This window comes from Ursus americanus, chromosome 2, assembly GCF_024610735.1.
Source record: "Ursus americanus isolate L20-20 chromosome 2, mUrsAme1.1.p, whole genome shotgun sequence".
NCBI lineage: Eukaryota > Metazoa > Chordata > Mammalia > Carnivora > Ursidae > Ursus > Ursus americanus.
Genome location: NC_142128.1, coordinates 87818906 through 87838613, shown reverse-complemented (window position 1 = coordinate 87838613; position 19708 = coordinate 87818906). Strand labels below are relative to the sequence as shown.

General features: G+C 47.2%; 1 protein-coding gene across 6 annotated transcripts in view; it reads left to right on the top strand.

The window, feature by feature from the left end:
• The first annotated feature begins 1549 nt into the window (after positions 1-1549).
• FAM20B (FAM20B glycosaminoglycan xylosylkinase) overlaps positions 1550-19708 on the top strand; it is a 41798-nt gene continuing 23639 nt past the window's right edge. The window contains exons 1-3 of one of the 6 annotated variants that reach the window (XM_045811332.2): positions 1898-2225; positions 3122-3187; positions 14910-15419. In XM_045811332.2, the coding sequence (XP_045667288.1) occupies positions 15043-15419 (377 nt within the window). In that variant the 5' untranslated portion in view covers positions 1898-2225; positions 3122-3187; positions 14910-15042. The other 5 variants (XM_045811330.2, XM_045811331.2, XM_087858589.1 and 2 more) reach the window with 5 other exon arrangements.

Sequence of the window (19708 nt, the reverse complement as noted above, 5' to 3'; positions counted from 1 at the left end):
ATCCCTGTCAGAGTTCCAGCCAAGACAGAAGGGGAGTCGTCCTTTCAGGTAAAGGACCTTGGAGGAACTGTGGCTTTGCGCTGTTGTTTTATGATCTCCTGATGTCGTGAACAAGCTTCAGGGAGATTACCGGATGGCAGTCAGACCAATGTTCCTACGCAGAGAAATTAGGTAGACTCTCATAACTACCCAGCTCATTTCCCTAAGAATTATGTATGCCATGGTCAGAAAATGACCCCCAAGCCCTTTCAACTACATCCAGTAAAAAGCTGATACAACTCCTCCTGTATTTGACAGTGGACTCCTTGCAGGGACTGTTTTCTGCAGAGGGGCTGCCTCCCTAACTAGATTGTCTGGGACTGGTGTCCCGCCCAATTATTTCTCTAGCTCTTCTGATGGTAAGTGCTCAGTAACTACACACATGAACAATAACTCATATATTATACAATAAGGCGAAAGTAGTTACCCCACACATTTCCTAATCTGGACCTCACAACAACCTTGCGAAATAGAGACCACGATTAACTCCCATTTTGCAGATAAGGAAACCAATACTCTGAGCGGTTGGGTGACACACCCAGTATCACGCCACGGGTTAGGAGGCCTTCTATCCACTACACCCGACTGCTCAAATGAACTATGTAGCCTGAACAAAGTGTCAGCTCTGTCTCTCGCCCCCCCCCGCATCTTATCCCACAAAACAACGTGCATTATATTTCAGACATACACTAAGTCCAAGCTTAGTATACGATGAATAAATGAAAGGGTGCATTATATAGCGGATGGTCTGTATGCAATCCGTGGAAAGGGAGCAACTTAAGGGAAGGGAGACTCATGCAAACATTTATAGGGAGTTTGCTGGGTGTCGGGCATTGGAGAAAGGGACACGACTGCCTGGCCCTCGTGGGGCTTATAGTCCACCACAAGAGACAGACATTAAACAACTAAGAGTACAGTAAACTAATCACAGTTTTGCGAAATGCTACTAACTGTAGCAGGGAGTTTGCTCTGGTCCCAAGGAAGAGCGATTTGTGCGCTGTAGGAAGGTTGGCCTCTTTTGGACAAGGGGGATACGCTTTGACAGGCAGAAGCATCAGTCGAGGCAAATTAAATGGGCAGAAGGAGCAGGGAAACTGCTTCTCACAAGTAGAATTGGACCTAAAGGACCCCAAGCTCTCCAGAACCGCTGCCTGGTGTCCTACCTGCTTACGAAAATCAGGAAAGGAAAAGCGAAAGCAAGAGGGAAGTTCGAGGTCAGTTTCTGGAAGTGGGGCGGGCGGCAGGGAGAAGGAGGAGGAGCAGAGACGGGAGCTGGCGCCGAGGGAGTTAAACAGGGTCGCCCCGGGACGGGAAGGGTTAAAGGGGGCCGTCCGGAGCAGGCCGGATAGGCCCGCCCATCGGAGGGCGGGGGCGGGGCCTCACGGAGTGAGCCCTGGGATTGGCCGCGGGGAAGGCGTTACGCTAGGACGGTACCAACAGTCGGGCGCCGCGGAGGCGGGGGGGTGGGTGTGGGACCGCCGGGTCTGCGCGGGGAGAGTGGCCAGGGAATGGCCGGGCCGGGGGTGGGCGGGAGCCGCAGTGGCGGCGGCGGCTGGGGGCGGTGAGCGCGGCGTGGGGCTGCCCCTCCCCGGAGGCGGCGGGGGCGGCCGAACCGCACCGCACCGCACCACGCGGGCGGCCATGGAGCGAGCCTAGGGCCGAGCAGGTGAGCGGCGTGGGGGCGGGGAGGGCACGCGACCCCCGCCCCCGGCGCGGCCGGCGGGAAAGTGCGGGCCGGCCCGCGGGCGGGGTGCGGTGCGTGGCGCGCGCCGGGCGGGGGCCGCCTGGGGGCGGGGCGCCTCCCCGAGGGGCCGGGCGCCGGTGCCCTGAGCGGCCCCCGAGCGGCCGCGGGCGGGTCCCGGATCCGGCCCGGCTGCTGCCTGGGAGACCGGCCCGGGCCGCGCGCCCCGCCTCGCTGGCCCCCCAAGCGGGCTCCTGCGGGCGGGCGCGGCTGGAGGGGCGCCTTCTCGGCCCGCCTAAGGCGCGGCCTTACCTGGGGCCGCCCGGGGTCCTTCTAGTGAGCGTCCCTCGCACCCAGGCGCCGTCCCCAGAGAGACTGGCCCCGGTGCCGCCCTCGCGTCCCGCCGAGCGCCCGTTGCGGCGGCCAGGGGAGGATCGCGCGCCGGCGGGCCCACCTCGTGGCGGAGAAGCACAAGTGGACCACCAGGCCCGAGGCGGGAGGCGGGGTAACCGTGCCCGGGGTCCGCTGTCTCTCGGGGTCGTGCACCCCGCACTCGCAGTCGGGCACAACTTAAGGAAATGATAGGGTAGTCCGAAGTAGGTTGCGCTTGAGATTTCATTTCCGGGTGTGATGGCCCCGCGATTAAAAGCGAACCGAAACGTTGCCATTAATGATGAATGTTGAGCAGTTGTCAAGCTGCGCCCTTGATTGTGGGATCTGATTAGAGTTTCCTTCTAATCAGGCTTCTGTTGTCCACAAGTCTTCTGGTAGGAAGACAAGAGGTGGAAGGATGTTGGAGGGAAAGTGGAGAGGATGGGGCATGATTGGTCGTTATGGAATTTTAATCCTTTAAATGGCTATATCATCGCTTGGATGGGTGAGGAGTTTATAATTTGGGAAAATTAGAGAGTCTTGATACTGTGACTTGTGGTTAGCTAGAGCCAGGTATCATTGTCCTCCCCACCCAGCCAGTTTCCCTCTGGAGATTCGATTTCTCACCTTGAAAAGAGGAATAGGAATGTGGGATCTTCTAGCTTTTAAATTGTAGGACTTTATACATTTGTACTTTGGTGATTAAGATTGATGTTTGCTAACTATTCCTCTCCTCCTGGTGTTATAAATTAATGCATAAATTTCGTTAGAGTTGATTTTAAAAATTGAGGTAGAGACCTCGGTGTGCTTATTCCTTGGTTTATGCAGGAGCTCTGAGCAAAGCCTTAGAGCATTTCCACATATATTATCTTTCATCAAGACGTGGCTTTGGGAAACTGAGGTACAGGTGTTAAAGATGCTAAATTATTCTAGACTCAGAGCCAACCTAACGTAGATTTAAAATTAACGTTCTGTGTTAAGTTAATAACTTTTCTGAAGTTTATGAAGTCATTGGCCTTTGGTCCCTAGAAGCATACAGTGGAATCAGCCAACAGGAGGTGCTCCTCTATCTGAAAGGAGAATAAAAAGGCACAAGTAAGTAATTGGGATTCTCAAGAAAGTGTGGTGATAGAATGGATGTGGCAAAAGACGATCAAATCTTGGAGCCCACAGCTTCTCTTCAGTGTGGCTGGTGAAAATGTGGCATTGATTTGCTCTGCTGTTTCTCTGAAGCCAGTAGGCAACTAGCTACGATTTGGTTAAAGAGTGAAAACTTGAAAACACATGCCCTGCTTCTTTCTGGGTACTCTGAATTGGGGAACAAACAAACAAATCACTGTTTGTACCGTCTAATCCTTTACGTCCTAGAATTATTTTATGTTGAGTTTATAACTCTTTGATTTTCAGTCCATTCTCTTCATTTCCATTTGTAGACTCCAGCTCTCTCATACAGCCTGAAAGCTTCTGCTTTCTGTCTTTTCTGAATTGTGAATTTCTAAATGAAATTTGTTTGTTTGTTTGTTTACTTGCAGGGCAGACTTCAGCTTCCCACATTTTGTGTGACCATCATTTTCATGGTGTGAGCCCTGAAGCCAGATACTTTAGGTCTCGAATTGATAACTTTTTAAAATAGCAACCGCAGCGGTTGTCTCTTGCTTGGTGCGGTCTCGTAATAAAGGCACAGGCTGCTCCCTCTATCCTGTGGCCACAGTTGCAAACAATAAAAAGTAGATAGTCTTCTGAAGCTGATGTCAGGTCACCCTGGGACTAAGGGCCATGTGGTTTTGTAGATTGAGGTAGGAAGTGTACGTAATGACAAGGCACTACAGTATGTTGTAACAGTGATGATAATTGGCGTACTTTCCTCTCTGCACCTAAAGCGCGGCGTGCATAGTAGGTGTGCAGGAAATGTTTGGAGGTTGGATGAGTGAATGGAACACAGTATGAAGGAAGGGGAACTACTCTAGTACATAAATTGGTTAGTTCCTCTTTTCGTTAAGAAAAAAAGGACAAGAATGTGTTGCAGATTACTGTTGAAAGTTACTGTTAAGGTGGGTATCTGTATATTGCTTAAATGGTAGAGTTGAAGGCTTGCCAAATATTAATAATCTGATTAAATTTCATACAAAGGCAGATATGATCCAGCGCTTTCCATTTACTATAACATCTTTAAGAGTTAAAACGATGTGCTGTTGTAATTGAGCCCCTTTGAACTGAAAACAATCTTGAAAATAGGAACATTTAAAAAATGTATTACATAATAGAATAAAATAGCTAAATATTCCTTAAAAAAAAAAAAAGATGGGTATGTGTCAAGGGCGTTCCGTACTGTCTTGTGATTTGATTCTGTGGCTATATGGAATTCAGAGTCTGGGGCAGCCTCACGGACTTGGCTCCGGTAGCCTTTTCTGGCTAGACTAACTTGAGCAGTTGGATTGGAAGTCAATATTTTTGCCTTAAGAAAGGAACTGGCGCTCTGGGTAACAGCTGCGCCATTAGCATTGACCCTGACTGTGCATCTCCTCATCCCTTCCATGGTGGGATGGGAAAGGAGAACTGTCCCTCCCCGAAGTGCTTCTCCAGCAGCTCCTCATTCCAAACCTATACATATCTCCCCCTCTTTTCCATACTTGAGCTGCCTCTGTGAGCCCCCCCCTCCCCAAGGACTAATGAATTCACTAACACAGTCCTAGGGCCCAGGAGACCTTACTTTGCAACTGAAACCAGCTTCTGACCAACTTAAAATGTCACCACGGCTGCTAGACTGCTAGAGCCATCTCAGGAGAGAATATAACGCAAAGATCTCAGTGGTGATTTTGTCTTGCCTTCAAAGGCAAAAGAGGAAAGAAAGGCCTAGCTCCAGGCTTGATGAGTCTTGGAGGCGCATCTGTCGTCCCAGGAGGAGATAAGAAATGGAGCCTGATGCGGGAAAGAGCTTTGGTGTGTGTGTGGTTTGTACTTTCGGACGCAGTAACAGCCCTATGGAGGAGAAGATGTTACTTTGGGGACATGATGAAAGGAGGTCAAGGAATCCGATGTTATTGCGGGTGTAACAGACCCCATACAGGGCCGGCCTGTTGTACCAGGCTCTCCAGTGCTTTCCACCCTGTGTCTGTGCCAGCGCTTCAGCTGTCTTCTGTTTTTAGGGAATAAGGTCTTATGTGTGGAAAGTCGTGTTTTGACTATACTCATTGTGGAAAAAAAATTTCACAATACATTACGTGCTTTGTTTGCTTTTTAAACAGTATGGTTTCCCCTTTCTGTTATTGACTTGAGGTTGTGCTGCTAGTATCCATTACTGACCATAATCAGGCAAGGCTTTGAAGCGACCGGAATATGCAGGTTGTATGCCACCTCTACGGTTTGACTTCTTGAATCTGCTTTTAATAGTCGGTCTCTTCTTTCAGAGGTGGGAAAGCTGGACTTTTGCTGTTGTGAGTGTCCCTGCTGCCCTCTTGTCAATTGGCAGCTTCTGATCTTCGGTGGAGTCGCTGCCCAGATGACTCTGCTTCCTGATTGAATGTAGAACAGCTACACGGGCTTAGCGAGGGTCTGCCGCCCTTCCCCTCAGTGGATGAACTTGGTGACCATGGCTTTGGCTGCCCAAGACCTTTTTTTCCCCGTTGATTCCTCGTTTCTTATCCTTGGTTTAGATAGCGACCTTGCACTCTGTCTGGGTACATTTATGTTCTTGTGGGTCTCCTGTAGAAAAGAGAAAATGATATGGAAGTACTAAGTGTCAGTTCTCATTTCAGAAACGTGACCAGTAACACTTGAAGACCTGGTTCCAGCCCCGTCTTGTGTCATTCTTGGGCAGTGTCTTGGACCATTTCCAGTCTTCTTAGCATTTGCAGCTCGTCTTTACTCCCAGACCCAACCAATGGCAGGAACGAGGTTGGCAGGAGTCGTTTGCCTTGAAGGGTAGAAGCAGGGTATACAGAGGCAGCAATTTAAAACCGGATGTATAAAGTTGGTATATATGTTTGATATTTCTGCATTTTTTTTTTACTGTACTGTACACCTGAATTCATTACAGGACTTAATTTCTCTTTGTCTGCAAAAGAGGCCACCTTTAGACCAAGGAGCTGAAGAAATTTTTCTAACCATAAGGCTTTCTCTCCATTGCTTTTCACTCCTTTTATTCAGTAGGCATTTATTGAGTACCTCTCCTGCACCCTGCACTGAGCCAGCTTCTGCAGAAGTACAAAGAGAGTAAAATATATCCCCTGTCCTCGAGGAACTCACAGAATAGTAGAGGAGAGAGACATGCCCAGAAATGTGTGTGTGTGTGTGTGTGTGTGTGTGTGTGTGTGTGTGTGTATGTGTGTTGTGTATTTATATTCATATTCTAACAAAAGGATCATGCCTGGAGCCACTCAGCCTCAATTCAGCCCAGACCTGCGTAGGGGTTCTCCTGTTGCCGTTTCTAGCGTGATCTGTGGCCCATCAGCTCAACACACCTGGAACGTAAGGTTAATAATGTGAGGTGTTGTTGCTGCATAAAGCTAATACACCTTTCCAAAAAACTGTAGTGAACTGAAAGGTAAAGACGGAAAGCTGGAAAATCTGAAGGAAAATGTTATATTCTTTGAAATTCCGTATTTCGGCACTATATGGAAATTACATTCTATGCTATAGTCTTCAATGGTGATTATATAGTGATAAATAAGCAGTGAAATACCTAGAACTTGGGAAGGTTCATTTTACCTGGCCCATTTGAAACAGAATGCAAATTCTTAGACATTTCCAAAGAGTTTCTAGATCAGCAAACACGGCCTATGTTGGTTTTTTAGAACAAACCTCACTAGCAGTATGAGCTAAAGATTTTTTCTTTTCATTTTTCAAGGAATAGGGTTAGAGAGTTGCCCTAAATCAAGGTTTAAATGGGACAGGTTGCAGGAGTTGAATTCTTTCAGAGGAAGCAAACACTCTTTATTGCCTATTTCATTTTTGCTCTCACACCCAAGAAGAGAGACTACCTTAATGCCTCATTAATGCCTCGGGATCATTGTAGTTGGCTTCCTTCACGAGAAACTGTTAGAGGATTTCACATGGGGGCATTGTGATTTTACAGATATGAATAAATGTTTAAGTGGAAGTGAAAACAGTGAGGAAAATGTAACACTCAGAGTAATTTGGACTGTGGGAGTTCAATTTTCTATACTTGTAGCTTTAAATTACTCTTAAGTCTTACCTTAAGAACATTAGGACAGGGGCGCCTGGGGGTCTCAGTCAGTGAAGCAGCCGACTCTTGATTTTGGCTCAGGTCGTGATCTCAGGGTCATGGACTCTTGGTTTCTGCTCAGGTCATGATTTCACGGTCATGGGGGCGAGCCCCGTGGAGACTCTGCGATCAGTAGGGAGTCCGCTTGAAGATTCTCCCTCTCCCTCTCCCCCACTCTCACTCACGCACGCGTTTTCTCTCTCTAAATAAATAAATAAGTCTTTAAAAAAGAGCTTTAGGACATGCAAAGCTGTCATCTTTAAAACAAAGAGCTTATTTTCCAAACTGAAGAAGATTGTGAAGGCATTTTATTTCAGCCTTTTTCATGGAATAGAAGAACCCTGATGCTTTAAATCATTGACTGTGGTAGAATTGAACTTAGTAGAGAAGAGAAACAGGTCGGTCCAGTCAGTGCCATAGCCTCCCAGTGTTCTTCACACGGCACCCATTTTCAAGATACCTACCTGCCTTCAGTCTTAGCTACTTTTCCAGTTGAGGAAAGGATTTGGTTAGGAATAGAAGACCACCTGAAAGTCTCTGTAGTGTGACTTGGGAATTCAGCCCCTCATTCTGCACCCCAGAAGACAACATGACCAGCGAGGGTTATTTTCTTTGTCATTCCTTCTCCTTTCAGGTCGTCATCTTTGGGTTTTCGATCTGGTAATGAGGACTAACAGGTGCTCACTGTGGGTTGTCCAGGCACTAATTGTAGCACAGTATATGTGGTAATGTCACTGATTTTCTGCAGCTCTGTGACTTAGGTAATAGTGCTCTTACTTCACTCTTCATGTGAAAGAACAGAGGCCCAGAGAGGTTAGACATTAAATCACTTTCCCAAGTCCCATAGTAGGTGGTAAAGCAGGCATTCTGAATCCAGAGCACATCCTCTTAACCCTTCTGCCTTAGAAGAGTTTATATTTAGAATAAGCAGGTGAATTAAGAATCTATTTCTTTTTTTTATCTTATTTTAATTCCAGTGTAGTTAACATCCAGTGTTATATTAGTTTCAGGTGTACAGCCTTGTGATTCAACAGCTCTCTACCTTGCTCAGTGCTCATCTTGATAAGTGTACTCTTAATCCCCTTCGCCTGGTTCACCCATCCCCCCACCCACCTGCCCTCTGGTAACCACCAGTTTTCTATAGTTAAGAGCGTGGGTTTTTTGGTTTGTCTCTTCCCCCCGCTTTGTTCATTTGTTCTGTTTCTTACATTCCACATATGAGTGAAATCATATGGTATTTGTCTTTAAGAAGCTATTTCTTAAGCAGAGAATTAGCAGAGAAAGGAAAACTACATGTAGATCCTGATTAATATTATTTGGCATTTTTGTTTGAAGACTGCTATTTGAAGATGCAGCCGGAGACTGTGCTCTTGTGGTAGGCAGGGGCTGGCAGTGCGGGAACGGGCTGGGTTTCTGCGGATGCTCAGGATTTAGTCAGGTGATAAACACTGGATGCCTTTGGTATTGGTGGTTTTGACTTCCTGTATAGAAAGAAGCATCCAGTGCTAGGTGGAAAGATTCCTGAATGCTCTTGATTTTACTTAGAATTGCCAGTAACCATGAGGAGAAACTGCATTTATTTCTAGGGGACAGTTAATCATGCAGCACAATGCTCTGATGTCACTACCAGTTAAAAAACAAAAGAGCCTTATATCAGACTTGGCCCAGGGCGAAAGTGTATCTGTTTCTGATTTTTTTTAAATTAATTTATTATTATTATTATTATTATTATCATTATTTTGGTACCGAAAGGTTGCGATTTTTGCTGTTATTTATGCTTTGGCTGAAGTACGAATGGTAGGTTTTACAAACTGGGCATGTGTAATTGTGTGAGGGTGCCAGGTTAGCCTCGATTGTTCTTAAGTATGCAAGTGGATTTTAAAAAGTGATCCAGGTGAGAGTCTGTTTATTTCTTGTGCTACCTTAAAGAGACCTTAATTATGTATCTTCCAAGGCATCTACAAAGAAGACAAATAAGTAGAAATGGTGTGTAACTTTCATAATGAGTTTATTGCTCTGTAGAAGGCACTAATAACCGTTTACAAATATGGTCTAGCAACTGATTAATCCAATGTTTATTTATATTTAATGGTTACTTTAACGTTTCCTTTCTTCCTGAGAGAATTGTTTTTAGTCACATTATTTATTTCCCTGTGTCGTCTCCCTCGATATTTTTAATGTCCCCAAAATAGTTAATAAGGACAGACTAGATGTGAGAATATTGGATTTTACAAGCCACCCCAAAATTTAGTGGCTTAAAACAGTAATTTGTTATTTCTTATGATCATGCAAGTCAGCAGGCCTCAGCCTGTTGGTTCTTCTGCCCACTTGGTGCTTAGACTGGGATCACTCGTGTGACCCCATTCAACTGGGACCTCAAGTGGAACTGGGATGGTTTCACTTCTGTGTCTGGCAACTCAGCTGGGGCTGACCAGGCCTCTCTCTCCATCTGGGTCCCTCATCATTCAGTAGTCCAGCCCAAGTTGCTTTATGTAGTGGGTGGGTCCCCACTGGAAGCTACCAGGTCTTTTAAGGACTAGGCCCAGACCTGGCACACAGTCACTTACACTGCATATTTTTGGCCAGAGCAAGTTAAAGAGCCAGCCCAGGTTCCAGGGGAGAAAAAAATAGAATCTACTTCCTTTTTTTTTTTTTAAGATTTTATTTTTGGGGGTGCCTGGTTAGTTGGGCATCTGCCTTTGGCTCAGGTCATGATCCCAGGGTCCTGAGATCAAGCCCCACATCGGGCTCCCTGCTCAGCTTCCCTCGTTCTCTCTCTCTCTCAAATAAAACCTTAAAAAATAAAAAAAAAATATTTTATTTATTTATTTGAGAGAGAGAGAGCGCACAAGCAGGGGGAGCAGCCAGCAGAGGGAGAAGCAGACTCCCCGCTGAGCAGGGAGCCTGAGGCAGACTCAATCCCAGAACCCTGGGGTCATGACCTGAGCCGAAGGCAGACACTTTACCTACTGAGCCACCCAGGCATCCCTAGATTCTGCTTCTTGATGGGAGGAATTGTTGGTGTCTATCTTTGTAGATAATCAACCAAAAACTTGTAAGTAAATTCAGGCCTTACCTCTTCTTATCCTTACCAGACCATGAGAGCTTTGCTGAAACCAGCAGTTACTAAAGAAGAAGTTTGTAAAAGGGTCCTTGTAACTCCTACGCAGGATCAAGGGCAGGGAGGTTACGTGAGTAAATAAGATTGTATACTAGTTATATAATAAATTCCACCTACTGTGCCCCAAATCTCCTTTGTCAGTAGCCTTCTGCATGAAATGTTCATACTGAACATTTTCCTCGCGGTACTTGACACTCGCAGACATGTTACGTTCCATTTATGTGGAAAGAACTTGATTTGACCATTGAACTGAAAGCACAAGGAAGGGCTAGTCCTGAAGCTTTCATTTTCAGTGACTCTGTGCGAAGGTTGGGATTTCTCCTCTATGACCTGAGGAGAAACAGTGTGAGGATGTCTGTTGATCAGAGGGAGATTCAAGGGGGTACTGCTGCCAACGAGACCTGGAACCTCACTGGTGGCTTGTGGGGAGTCCCTAGTAAGGTAGTAAGTAAGCGGCCGGGTGTTCTCATGTTCCTCGGCAGCCACAGACATCGTATGTTATCGCACAGGGACTTAGACCTGTGCACTGACGTGTTTCTGTAGATGATCCCCCAGCACTGAATGGAGGACTTCATACTAAGACCTGACTTTTGTTCTGTGGAATCTGTATCTCTTCTCCCCAGGCAACTTAATAGTCATAAGTTTGTCCTCACAAAACAACTGTCAAATGTGTAGGATGGTGTGAGAGAGAGAGAGAGTGTGTGTGTGTAAGAGTGAAGAATGAGCCTCCATCGCAAGCCTCATTGAGCTGATGGAGCTGCGGGTGAAACCAGGGTTCAGGGGGAAAATTCCTCAGAAAGGTCTACCTTCCAGAATCCAATTTGAGAGCTTATGCCAGCTTTTAGTACAAAAACTACCATTTGTATTGCCTTTTTTTGTACTTAACATTTTTTGACTTGTGTTATTGCCTTGAGTCTGTTTGTTCTTTGAGGTGGGCTCCGTTCCACATAACAGAACCATTAAAATAAATGACCATAATATAAACCGGACAGTGTTACACTGTTGGCAGCATTTATGGGAGGAGGTGAAGGCATGAAATAGAGCAGGCAGAGTCCTCTGGAATGCAATTGAAATTTTCATGAATAATTTGGAATAAACCCAGTGGTCTTGCTTTCATTTCCTTAGTATCCAAAATGGGGTATCTTCTTAGCAGCCCAGTTTGCGGAGTGCACAGCACGCATGCTGTAGTTTCCAGCAAGACGAGAAGACAGCACAGCATGGAAACCCCATGCTGGGTATCCTCCCTTCTCGGGCACACAGGAGTGAAGGCGATCATTGTAAAGAGTAAGAAGTGTACCATCACTAGAGGATGGTATGATTCCATATCATTCATCTCACACATTTTTTGGAATAGAAGAGACTTTTTGGTAGAAATTCCACCATAATCTCCACCTTATCGATTTCTTAAATATCCTTGTGCTTGCCCTGTGGGCTGAAGGAATAGCAGGCTTCCAGCTAAAAGAAAACCCCTTTCTGAACTGTCATTGTTTCTTCAGAAGAAGAAACTATACTCTGAGCTAAACTGAGAAGTTAGGGAGTCCGTAGAGAAGTAGATTGCCAAACAAAAGAAGAAAGCTGATCAAGGAGAGCCAGCATGAAGGTGCCGTGCACTCACGTGATCCCGCATATCGAAGGAAGTAAACACCAGAGTCCCAAGATGTTTGTAGTGGTTTGTTCAGTTCAGGTGAATAAAGCATCTCCCCTGACTATGCTGTAGGGTACTGTCGGGATCGTGACGACAGTTGAGATCACCAAGAGCCCAGTTTCTGAGAGGGCAAGCGAAAACCACGTACAAGAAGATACTGGACAAGGCAGAATGTAGTTAAGTGCTGGTCTAAAGGAGAAAGGGTACTGTAGGCTGTGGAGAGGGACCAGGTATGGCTTTGGCGATGGCCCTGGCAAGACAGATTAGGCTTTAAACAGGAGAAGATGGGAAAAAAGTGTGGGAGCAAGAGGAATTTTGAGGAAGTCCCAGGGTAAGGAATGACAAGGGCAGAAGTCAGCCCCACACATGGCGGGAAGGACAGAGCATGGTCATGGCCCGTTTGGGTTGAAGCTGAGAAGAGGGATGCCTGGCGAACAAACTGGCTGAAGCCATTTAGGGTAGGGCTCTCCTGCCTTGCTAAGGAATCTGTAGAAATCAGAAGTGGCGTGTGATCGGAACAGTGAGTGTGGCGCAGCCTCTGGTCCTCATTGGAAAACCCGGAGGCCCGGAAGGCAGTTCTTCGTCATTCAGTAGAAGGGGCTGAGCACTGAATGAAGCTGGTGGCTGTGGGAATGGAGGGCAGTTAAGAGAACTATGCCAAATTGCTGTCTGTCTTCCTTGTTCTACCAGGATGTGGTGACTAATCACAAACGAAAACTCCTTTAGCCTCTTGCAACTTGTGCTCCCTCCTGACTGCAGAGGTAAATAGTGAAATAATCTAGCCCTTAAACTCTACAGGTCACGTCATATAAACTCCTATCCTAGTTGAGTGCATGCATTGTTTGCAGCCCTGGATTGAGGAACGTGTTCTTTGGAGACCTATTCAAAAGGTAACGAGGTTTCAGAGCTTAAAAGGACACAAAGACTACGGAATTAGATAGTTTGTTTTGTCTGAATTTTGGAGCTGCGGGAACTTCCTATTGCATTAGTAATTAAAAGAAAAAAACACACACACAACTTCAATCTCCCTAGTGTTTATGGTGAGTGTTTAGATATGATATGTTTCTACAGCACGTGGGAGGAATTTATGCTGAATGAAATGAGCAGCTTCATTAAAAGTTTAGGGGTTAACCAGACTTCGGTCCTGAAGAATGTGTTATAAGAGGAGGAAGGCCGCCCACCCTGCTTACCCCTCTACGCCAGAATTGTCCCAGGCCTGTCACTCGCTGCAGCCAGAGGGGCTGAGAAAGGGATCGCTGGCACAGCGAGATTTTCACGTTAACCTTCTGTCGCCGGGGCCGTGATGTGTCCTGTCGAACAGATCGTTGCAGGAGCTGTGTGGTTAAGTCGTGCTGGGACAAGCAGAAACCTCTGAAATCCGCTGTCCTAGCACTGCTGGTACCCGTAACACACAGAACCATGGTACTGAGTTTCACACCAAACTCGCTACCATCGCGTTACCTTCTGGATGCACCTGAATTACCGTTGCTTCAGCTAGAAGTGTTATGTACTCCCCAGGTGACACGATGATGACACAAAACAGGTGGCTGGAGACCGATAGAATTTGAATTGGACTCTCACCTTCTGCTTCTTCCTGCAAAGGAACAGGGAAAGGGGTGGTTCATTGCGGAGGAGGAAGGGCCCCTCAGCACGCTCGCCGCAAGGTGTTGCCCTTGGAATGCACGGTTGCCCTGGTCCGCTGTGTTTCCATGCGTTTCCAGCTGTCACTAGGAGAGCGGGCTCCAGTTGGGGTGGGAGTCTGCCCACTCGTTTGTACTGGCATTATGTCTTCAATTACTGGTTTGAGTTGTTAAAGGAAGTGGCAGGTGAAGCCGCTCCCAGTGACCTTGCTGCCCCCCGTGTCTCTGCCAGTGCTATGCGTACAGCATAGTGGGCTTGCGGGGAGCCGAAAGCCACCTGTCAGCATGCAGATGAGACTGAGCTGTGTGTTCTTGACACCCTTGCAGAAATCTCGTGCTTGGAGTCTGTGAGCTTGAGACCTGACCGGAGTGTGGGCCGCTCCACACCGGAAGCAGGTGCTGCTTGCCGTCTGTGGCGCCCGTCCCTTTGTCACGTGCCCGACCAGTCCAGACTCCATAGTGTTGCTCTAGTACCAGGTTTCATTCGTTTTCCGGTCATGTTCTACTAAAAGCCAGACGGGATAGGGATATGTTTTTCCTTTACTTAATTTATCCAGATTTGATTATCCCTGCTTTACAGGGATTTTAATTTTGAAAAATAATGAGCAGAAGACTGATGAAGTAGAGCTATGTGTTGTATTTAAATACGTGAGCAACAGATAGGACACTTCCAAGGTGGCTGGGGATTTGGATTCGGAGGAGTTATTGCTCTCCTCTGGATCCTCTTTGGCATTTTTAGGAGTTCCTGACTTACAACATGTCATAAAACTTACATTTAGAGAAGATAAGAACTGGAAAGTTTCCAGATACTGGTGGTTTGTTCAAAAGTCCTTTATGGATTTTGAAAGGTAAAAATGAAAGTGAAGGAGTTAGGCATCTCTTCGTGTTGCTTTTGTTGTGCTTTTTCTCATTGTGTCGGTGTTCTGGAATTTGGAGCCAGTCCAGTGGATCCTAGCTGACTCTGCACCCTATTAAAACAGGAGTGTTTGCTTTAAAAATCTTCATTGTACCTGGTTCTTACCTATGAAGTCCTTTCCCACACTTGTTAGTTTTAAACTATTGGGTCTTCTCAAGCATGGGATTTGCAAGGATAAAAAAGTGAGTAAGATGTTGGAGGCTTGCAAAAGACTCAGGGGTGGAAGAGACAGAATCTCTGACTGAATTTTGCTTTGTACTTGGGCTTGCAGGAATTGTGGGAGGCGCTCCAGTGAAGAAATGGACCAGTGTGCATAATCATGGACTCTTCTTGCTGACCAGCACCACCTGCTCTCGTTGATAAGTGAGAGAGAGTGGGTCAGGGGAGAAGGAAAAGAGGTCAACATGAAGCTAAAGCAGCGAGTCGTGCTGTTAGCAATTCTTCTTGTCATCTTTATCTTCACCAAAGTTTTCCTGATTGACAACCTGGACACATCAGCTGCAAACCGAGAGGACCAGAGGGCTTTTCACAGGATGATGGCTGGCTTGCGGGTGGAGCTGGTGCCCAAGCTGGACCACACCTTGCAGTCTCCCTGGGAGATTGCGGCCCAGTGGGTGGTTCCCCGGGAAGTGTACCCAGAAGAGACACCAGAGCTGGGGGCAATCATGCATGCCATGGCCACCAAGAAAATCATTAAAGCTGACGTGGGTTATAAAGGGACACAACTGAAAGCCTTACTGATACTTGAAGGAGGACAGAAAGTTGTCTTCAAACCTAAGCGGTAAGTCTTCATCTTGAAAGTTCTGGGTGCGAGTTGGTTGATTCATGTAGCTTGGAATTTATAGAAGACTCTTTGTCTCCTTCTCTTGGTATTCTCTTCAATAAAAAGAGAAGAGTAGACCACAAGATCTCTGAAGTATGTTCTAGCTCTTAATGTTCTGATTCTTCGAGTAGGGGAAACTTAGAGGAATGTGTTTTGGTTTTCTGTAAGACGGACCATTTTATCCTTAAAGCTCTCCTGATTTTTGAGTTTATCACATGTGTGCTTTGTGCCAGATGTGAGAGATACAAAATGAATTGGTTAGGAAATAAGCGACTTGTCACAAAAAAGTGTGCAGTTGGAGGCCAGATAACTAACCACCTATCAGGGACGCGGTGGAGCGGGAGTTAGCAGAGCTGGGGTGGGTTTGCACAGGGGACTGAAGTTCCTTTGACGTACTGAAGCTATGATTCTTTTTTTTTTTTTTAAGATTTTATTTATTTATTTGACAGAGATAGAGACAGTCAGCGAGAGAGTGAACACAAGCAGGGGGAGTGGGAGAGGAAGAAGCAGGCTCCCAGCAGAAGAGCCTGATGTGGGGCTCGATCCCATAACGCTGGGATCACGCCCTGAGCCGAAGGCAGACGCTTAACCGCTGTGCCACCCAGGCGCCCCTGAAGCTATGATTCTTTTGCACAGGTTTTGTTCCAATTAATAAACTTTATTTTTTGGAGCAATTTTAGGTTTACAGAAAAATCGAGGGGAAAGTAGAGAGAGTCCCCCCTCCGACCCCCAGGGTCCCCATGATCAGCATCTATTAGTGTAGCACCTTTGTTACAGTTGATGAGCCGGTGTTAATTTATTAACTAAAGGTCATCGTTTACAGTAAGGTTCACACTTTGGTACATTCTGTGGATTTTGATAAACATGTAATGACAAGTTACCTACCATTACAGTATCCTACAGACAGCTTCCCTGCCCCAGAAATCCCCTTTGTTCCACTTACTCATCCCTCTGTCCCTCCCCCAAACCCCTGGCAACCACTGATCTTTTTATTGTCTCTATAGTTTGGCCTTCTCCAGAATGCTGTATAATTGGAATCATACCTTTATAGCCTTTTCAGATCGGCTTCTGTCACTCAGCAGTATGCATTTAAGTTTCCTCCATGTCTTTTTGTGGATTTTGTTTATCCATTTACCTACTGAAGGACATCTCAGTTGCTTCCTATTTTGCCAATTATGAATAAAGCTGCTATAAACATTCATGTGCATGTTTTTTGTAGATGGAAGTTTTCAGCTCATTTGGTTAAATACCAAGGAGCATGATTGCTGGATCATATGGTAAGAGTATGTTTAATTTTGTAAGAAACTGCCAAACTGTCTTCCAAAGTGGCTGTACTATTTTGCGTTCCCACCAGCAATGAATGAGAGTTCCTGTTACTCCACCGCCTCACCAGCATTTGGTGTTGTCAGTGTTTTGGATTTTAGCCATTCTGATATGTGTGTAGTGATGCCTCATTGTTGTTCTACCTATTTTAAGGAGAGAACTGAGCCATTTTAGCTACCTTAGTCCAAAATCTTAAAACGTCAGCTGAATCGTATGTTGTTAGACAGTGATCCCTTGGGGACTTCTCTAAGGCTCTACAGAGGTAATTTGTGTGGCAATTCTACAGTATAATGAATTTTTTAAAAGTTTTCTATGAGTATTTAAACTTGAAATATGTTAACATGGTGGTGATTCATATTCTTGTGCCAGGAATTAGTTACCAGTGAATTTTCTCAAAGTTGGTAATGTCTGAAATTTTCTGTGTACTAAATATTTTTTTTCATTCCTTAATAGAGCTTTTGAGAGAATTATAACACGTACCTTTGGGTCTCTTGCTGGGGTGGGAGAAGAAATATGGGGCAAAGATGTACAAAATTCAACTGCGACAAAAGCAGTTAGCTTAGCTCTCTTCACAACTCTACCATCAGTAGATAATAGGCAGCCAGAGAACAAATCTGTTGCAATCCCAGAAAGGGAAGAAGTCTGCATTTGCCTGGAACTGGGAAGTGTGATGTATGGAAGATATGGAAATTAGGAAAGTTAAAAATATAGCTTTTGGAGAATAGAAAAGACTGACTGGCAGGTGATGTGGAAAAAGTGTGGTTATGTGGGCCTTGCAATATATTTTCCACTGGATGCACACCGTTCGCCAGGCACCGCACTAAGGACTTTTGTCTCTGTCTGTGCTTTCAGCCGTAATCACAACTGTGGGCAGTTACACTTCCTATTTCTAGAGTCAGAAACTGAGACTGAGGGAGAATAACTCGACAGGGTCATCCGCCATAAGTGGCGTTGCGACCTGAGCGAGCGGCTGGCTCTGCCACACGGTTTGCCTTCCTGTAAGTGTGATGACAGGCAGCACGCATCATCAGAAATCGCCAGCTTAGTTTTGAAATGTAGTCCTTGACCTCTGCTTTCTGGCCTGGGTGAGCAGCAGTGTGAGCAGAGTGATGGAAAGAAGGCAGACTAAAAACAAAAATGAAATTGGCGTACAGAGATGCGGTGCGGGCATTTCGTGTTTAAAGAAGAGGATGTCTCCTCCATAAGCACCTTCTGTACAGGGGGAGCTGGGGGAAGATGGGCCGCAGGAGGCCTTAGAAGGCGGGTGCTCCGGTCAGTGCTCTCCAGGCGCTTTGCAGGTAGGCCCAGGGGGTTCAGACCAGGGGGAAGCGGAGGGAGGGGAGGCCCGCCTGGCGCCTAGGGAGGCGCAGCAGAGAACCGCACAGACGAATCTGGTCACTGTCGCTTCGCCTCCCATCTCTTCCCAGCACCGCAGCCGTCCCCTTCCCTTCCTCTCCCACACCCTCCTGAGGGCCCCTTTCATTCCCCCTCCAAATGCCCATGTGAGCCCTGTGCTCCCAGCTTTAAAACATCCGGGGACCTCCCGTTGCTCACCAGACAAGACCCAGCCTCCACAGTCTCATGGTCAACCCCTGGCGGTCTGGTCCTCCTCTCTACACCCTGCTCTTGATTCCTGCCACGCTGGTGGTCCCCCCCCCCCCCCGCCGCCCACGTCACTCCCAGCCCCAGGGAACTGCCCGCCCCCCGCCGCCAGCTGCAGGGGCCCTGCGGTGGGCGTCGCGCTCTTGGTCACGGCCCACGCTGACCTGCGCTGGGTACGCTGGCGCTGTCGCAGGCTTCCGAGGGTGGGCACACGTTTCAGTGCTTGTAGAAATGGACTCTGGCCCGGAGACACCCAGCAAATTGCTAATCTGACCCTGGGGCCTGCGAGGCTGTTTAGTCCCAGTGTAAGTGCAAATTAATGTCCTTGGTCAGATGCTGATGTCCTTCACCAGAAGAATAGGAGTGATTTATTGGCAGTTACTGTATGAATTTCGCTGCCCTGTCAGTGACCACGATGGATCGCTGTGCTGAGAGGACGCCCTGCGCCCCCGCTGCCCGGGTGGCACGCGCCCTCCTTGACGAGCCCCTTGCGGTTTCCCGCCCTGGAGCCGGCCGGCCGCGTCCTGCCCTCTGGCCACGTCCTCCCGTCCGAGACAGGAGGTGCGCGTGGTGGGTGGAATTTATGGGAGGACAGTGATGCTTTTATTTGCACATTTTGCCTTACATTAGAAAGTGATTTTTTTTTCCAGCTTGGCTCTAGGCGTTCTGGAAGTAGATGGGCTTTCCCAGGCAAAGCCTGCAGTTACGGTGGGAAGACAGCAAGATAGCAGGGTAGGCCTCGGGGTGGGGAGAGTGAGTGAGTGACCCTAGGATGTGCTGGAAGGGACCTTGGAGATCGGCCAGCTGGGCCAGCGGCTCCTTTGACGGGTGAGACGCTGAGTTGGGACTTGCCACGGTTCACACAGCCCATAGGGAGCCAGGGAGTCAGACCTCCTGACTCTGCAGCAGCTCTTTGATTCTTACTCCTTCCCTCTTCTTTCCCTCCCTTCCCTCCAGGCTCCCCCCCAACGTCCCTGGATTCCCTTGGGGTTTCACATTTCACCCCAAGCCACTTTTCGAGGTATCAGAAAGCTCTTGAACGTTCCACTGGAAGGAGTGGAACGCACAGTGCACACATGTCCCTGTGGCTTCACTGGAGCCCCGACAGAAAACGTTCCAGGACTGTCCCCCAGCTCTGGGGACAGCCGGCAGCTGTGGTGGAGAGAGACGTGCTTGAATAGTGTCCGCTTTTGCTGCAGTTCTATTTAAAAATTGAGACTTTATTGGGGAGGCAGCCAGTGGAATCCTAGGTAGCCTGAATAATGCTTTGACACGAGAAACAAGAAACGACGTTTAAGCATACTGACCATGCTAAGAAGAAA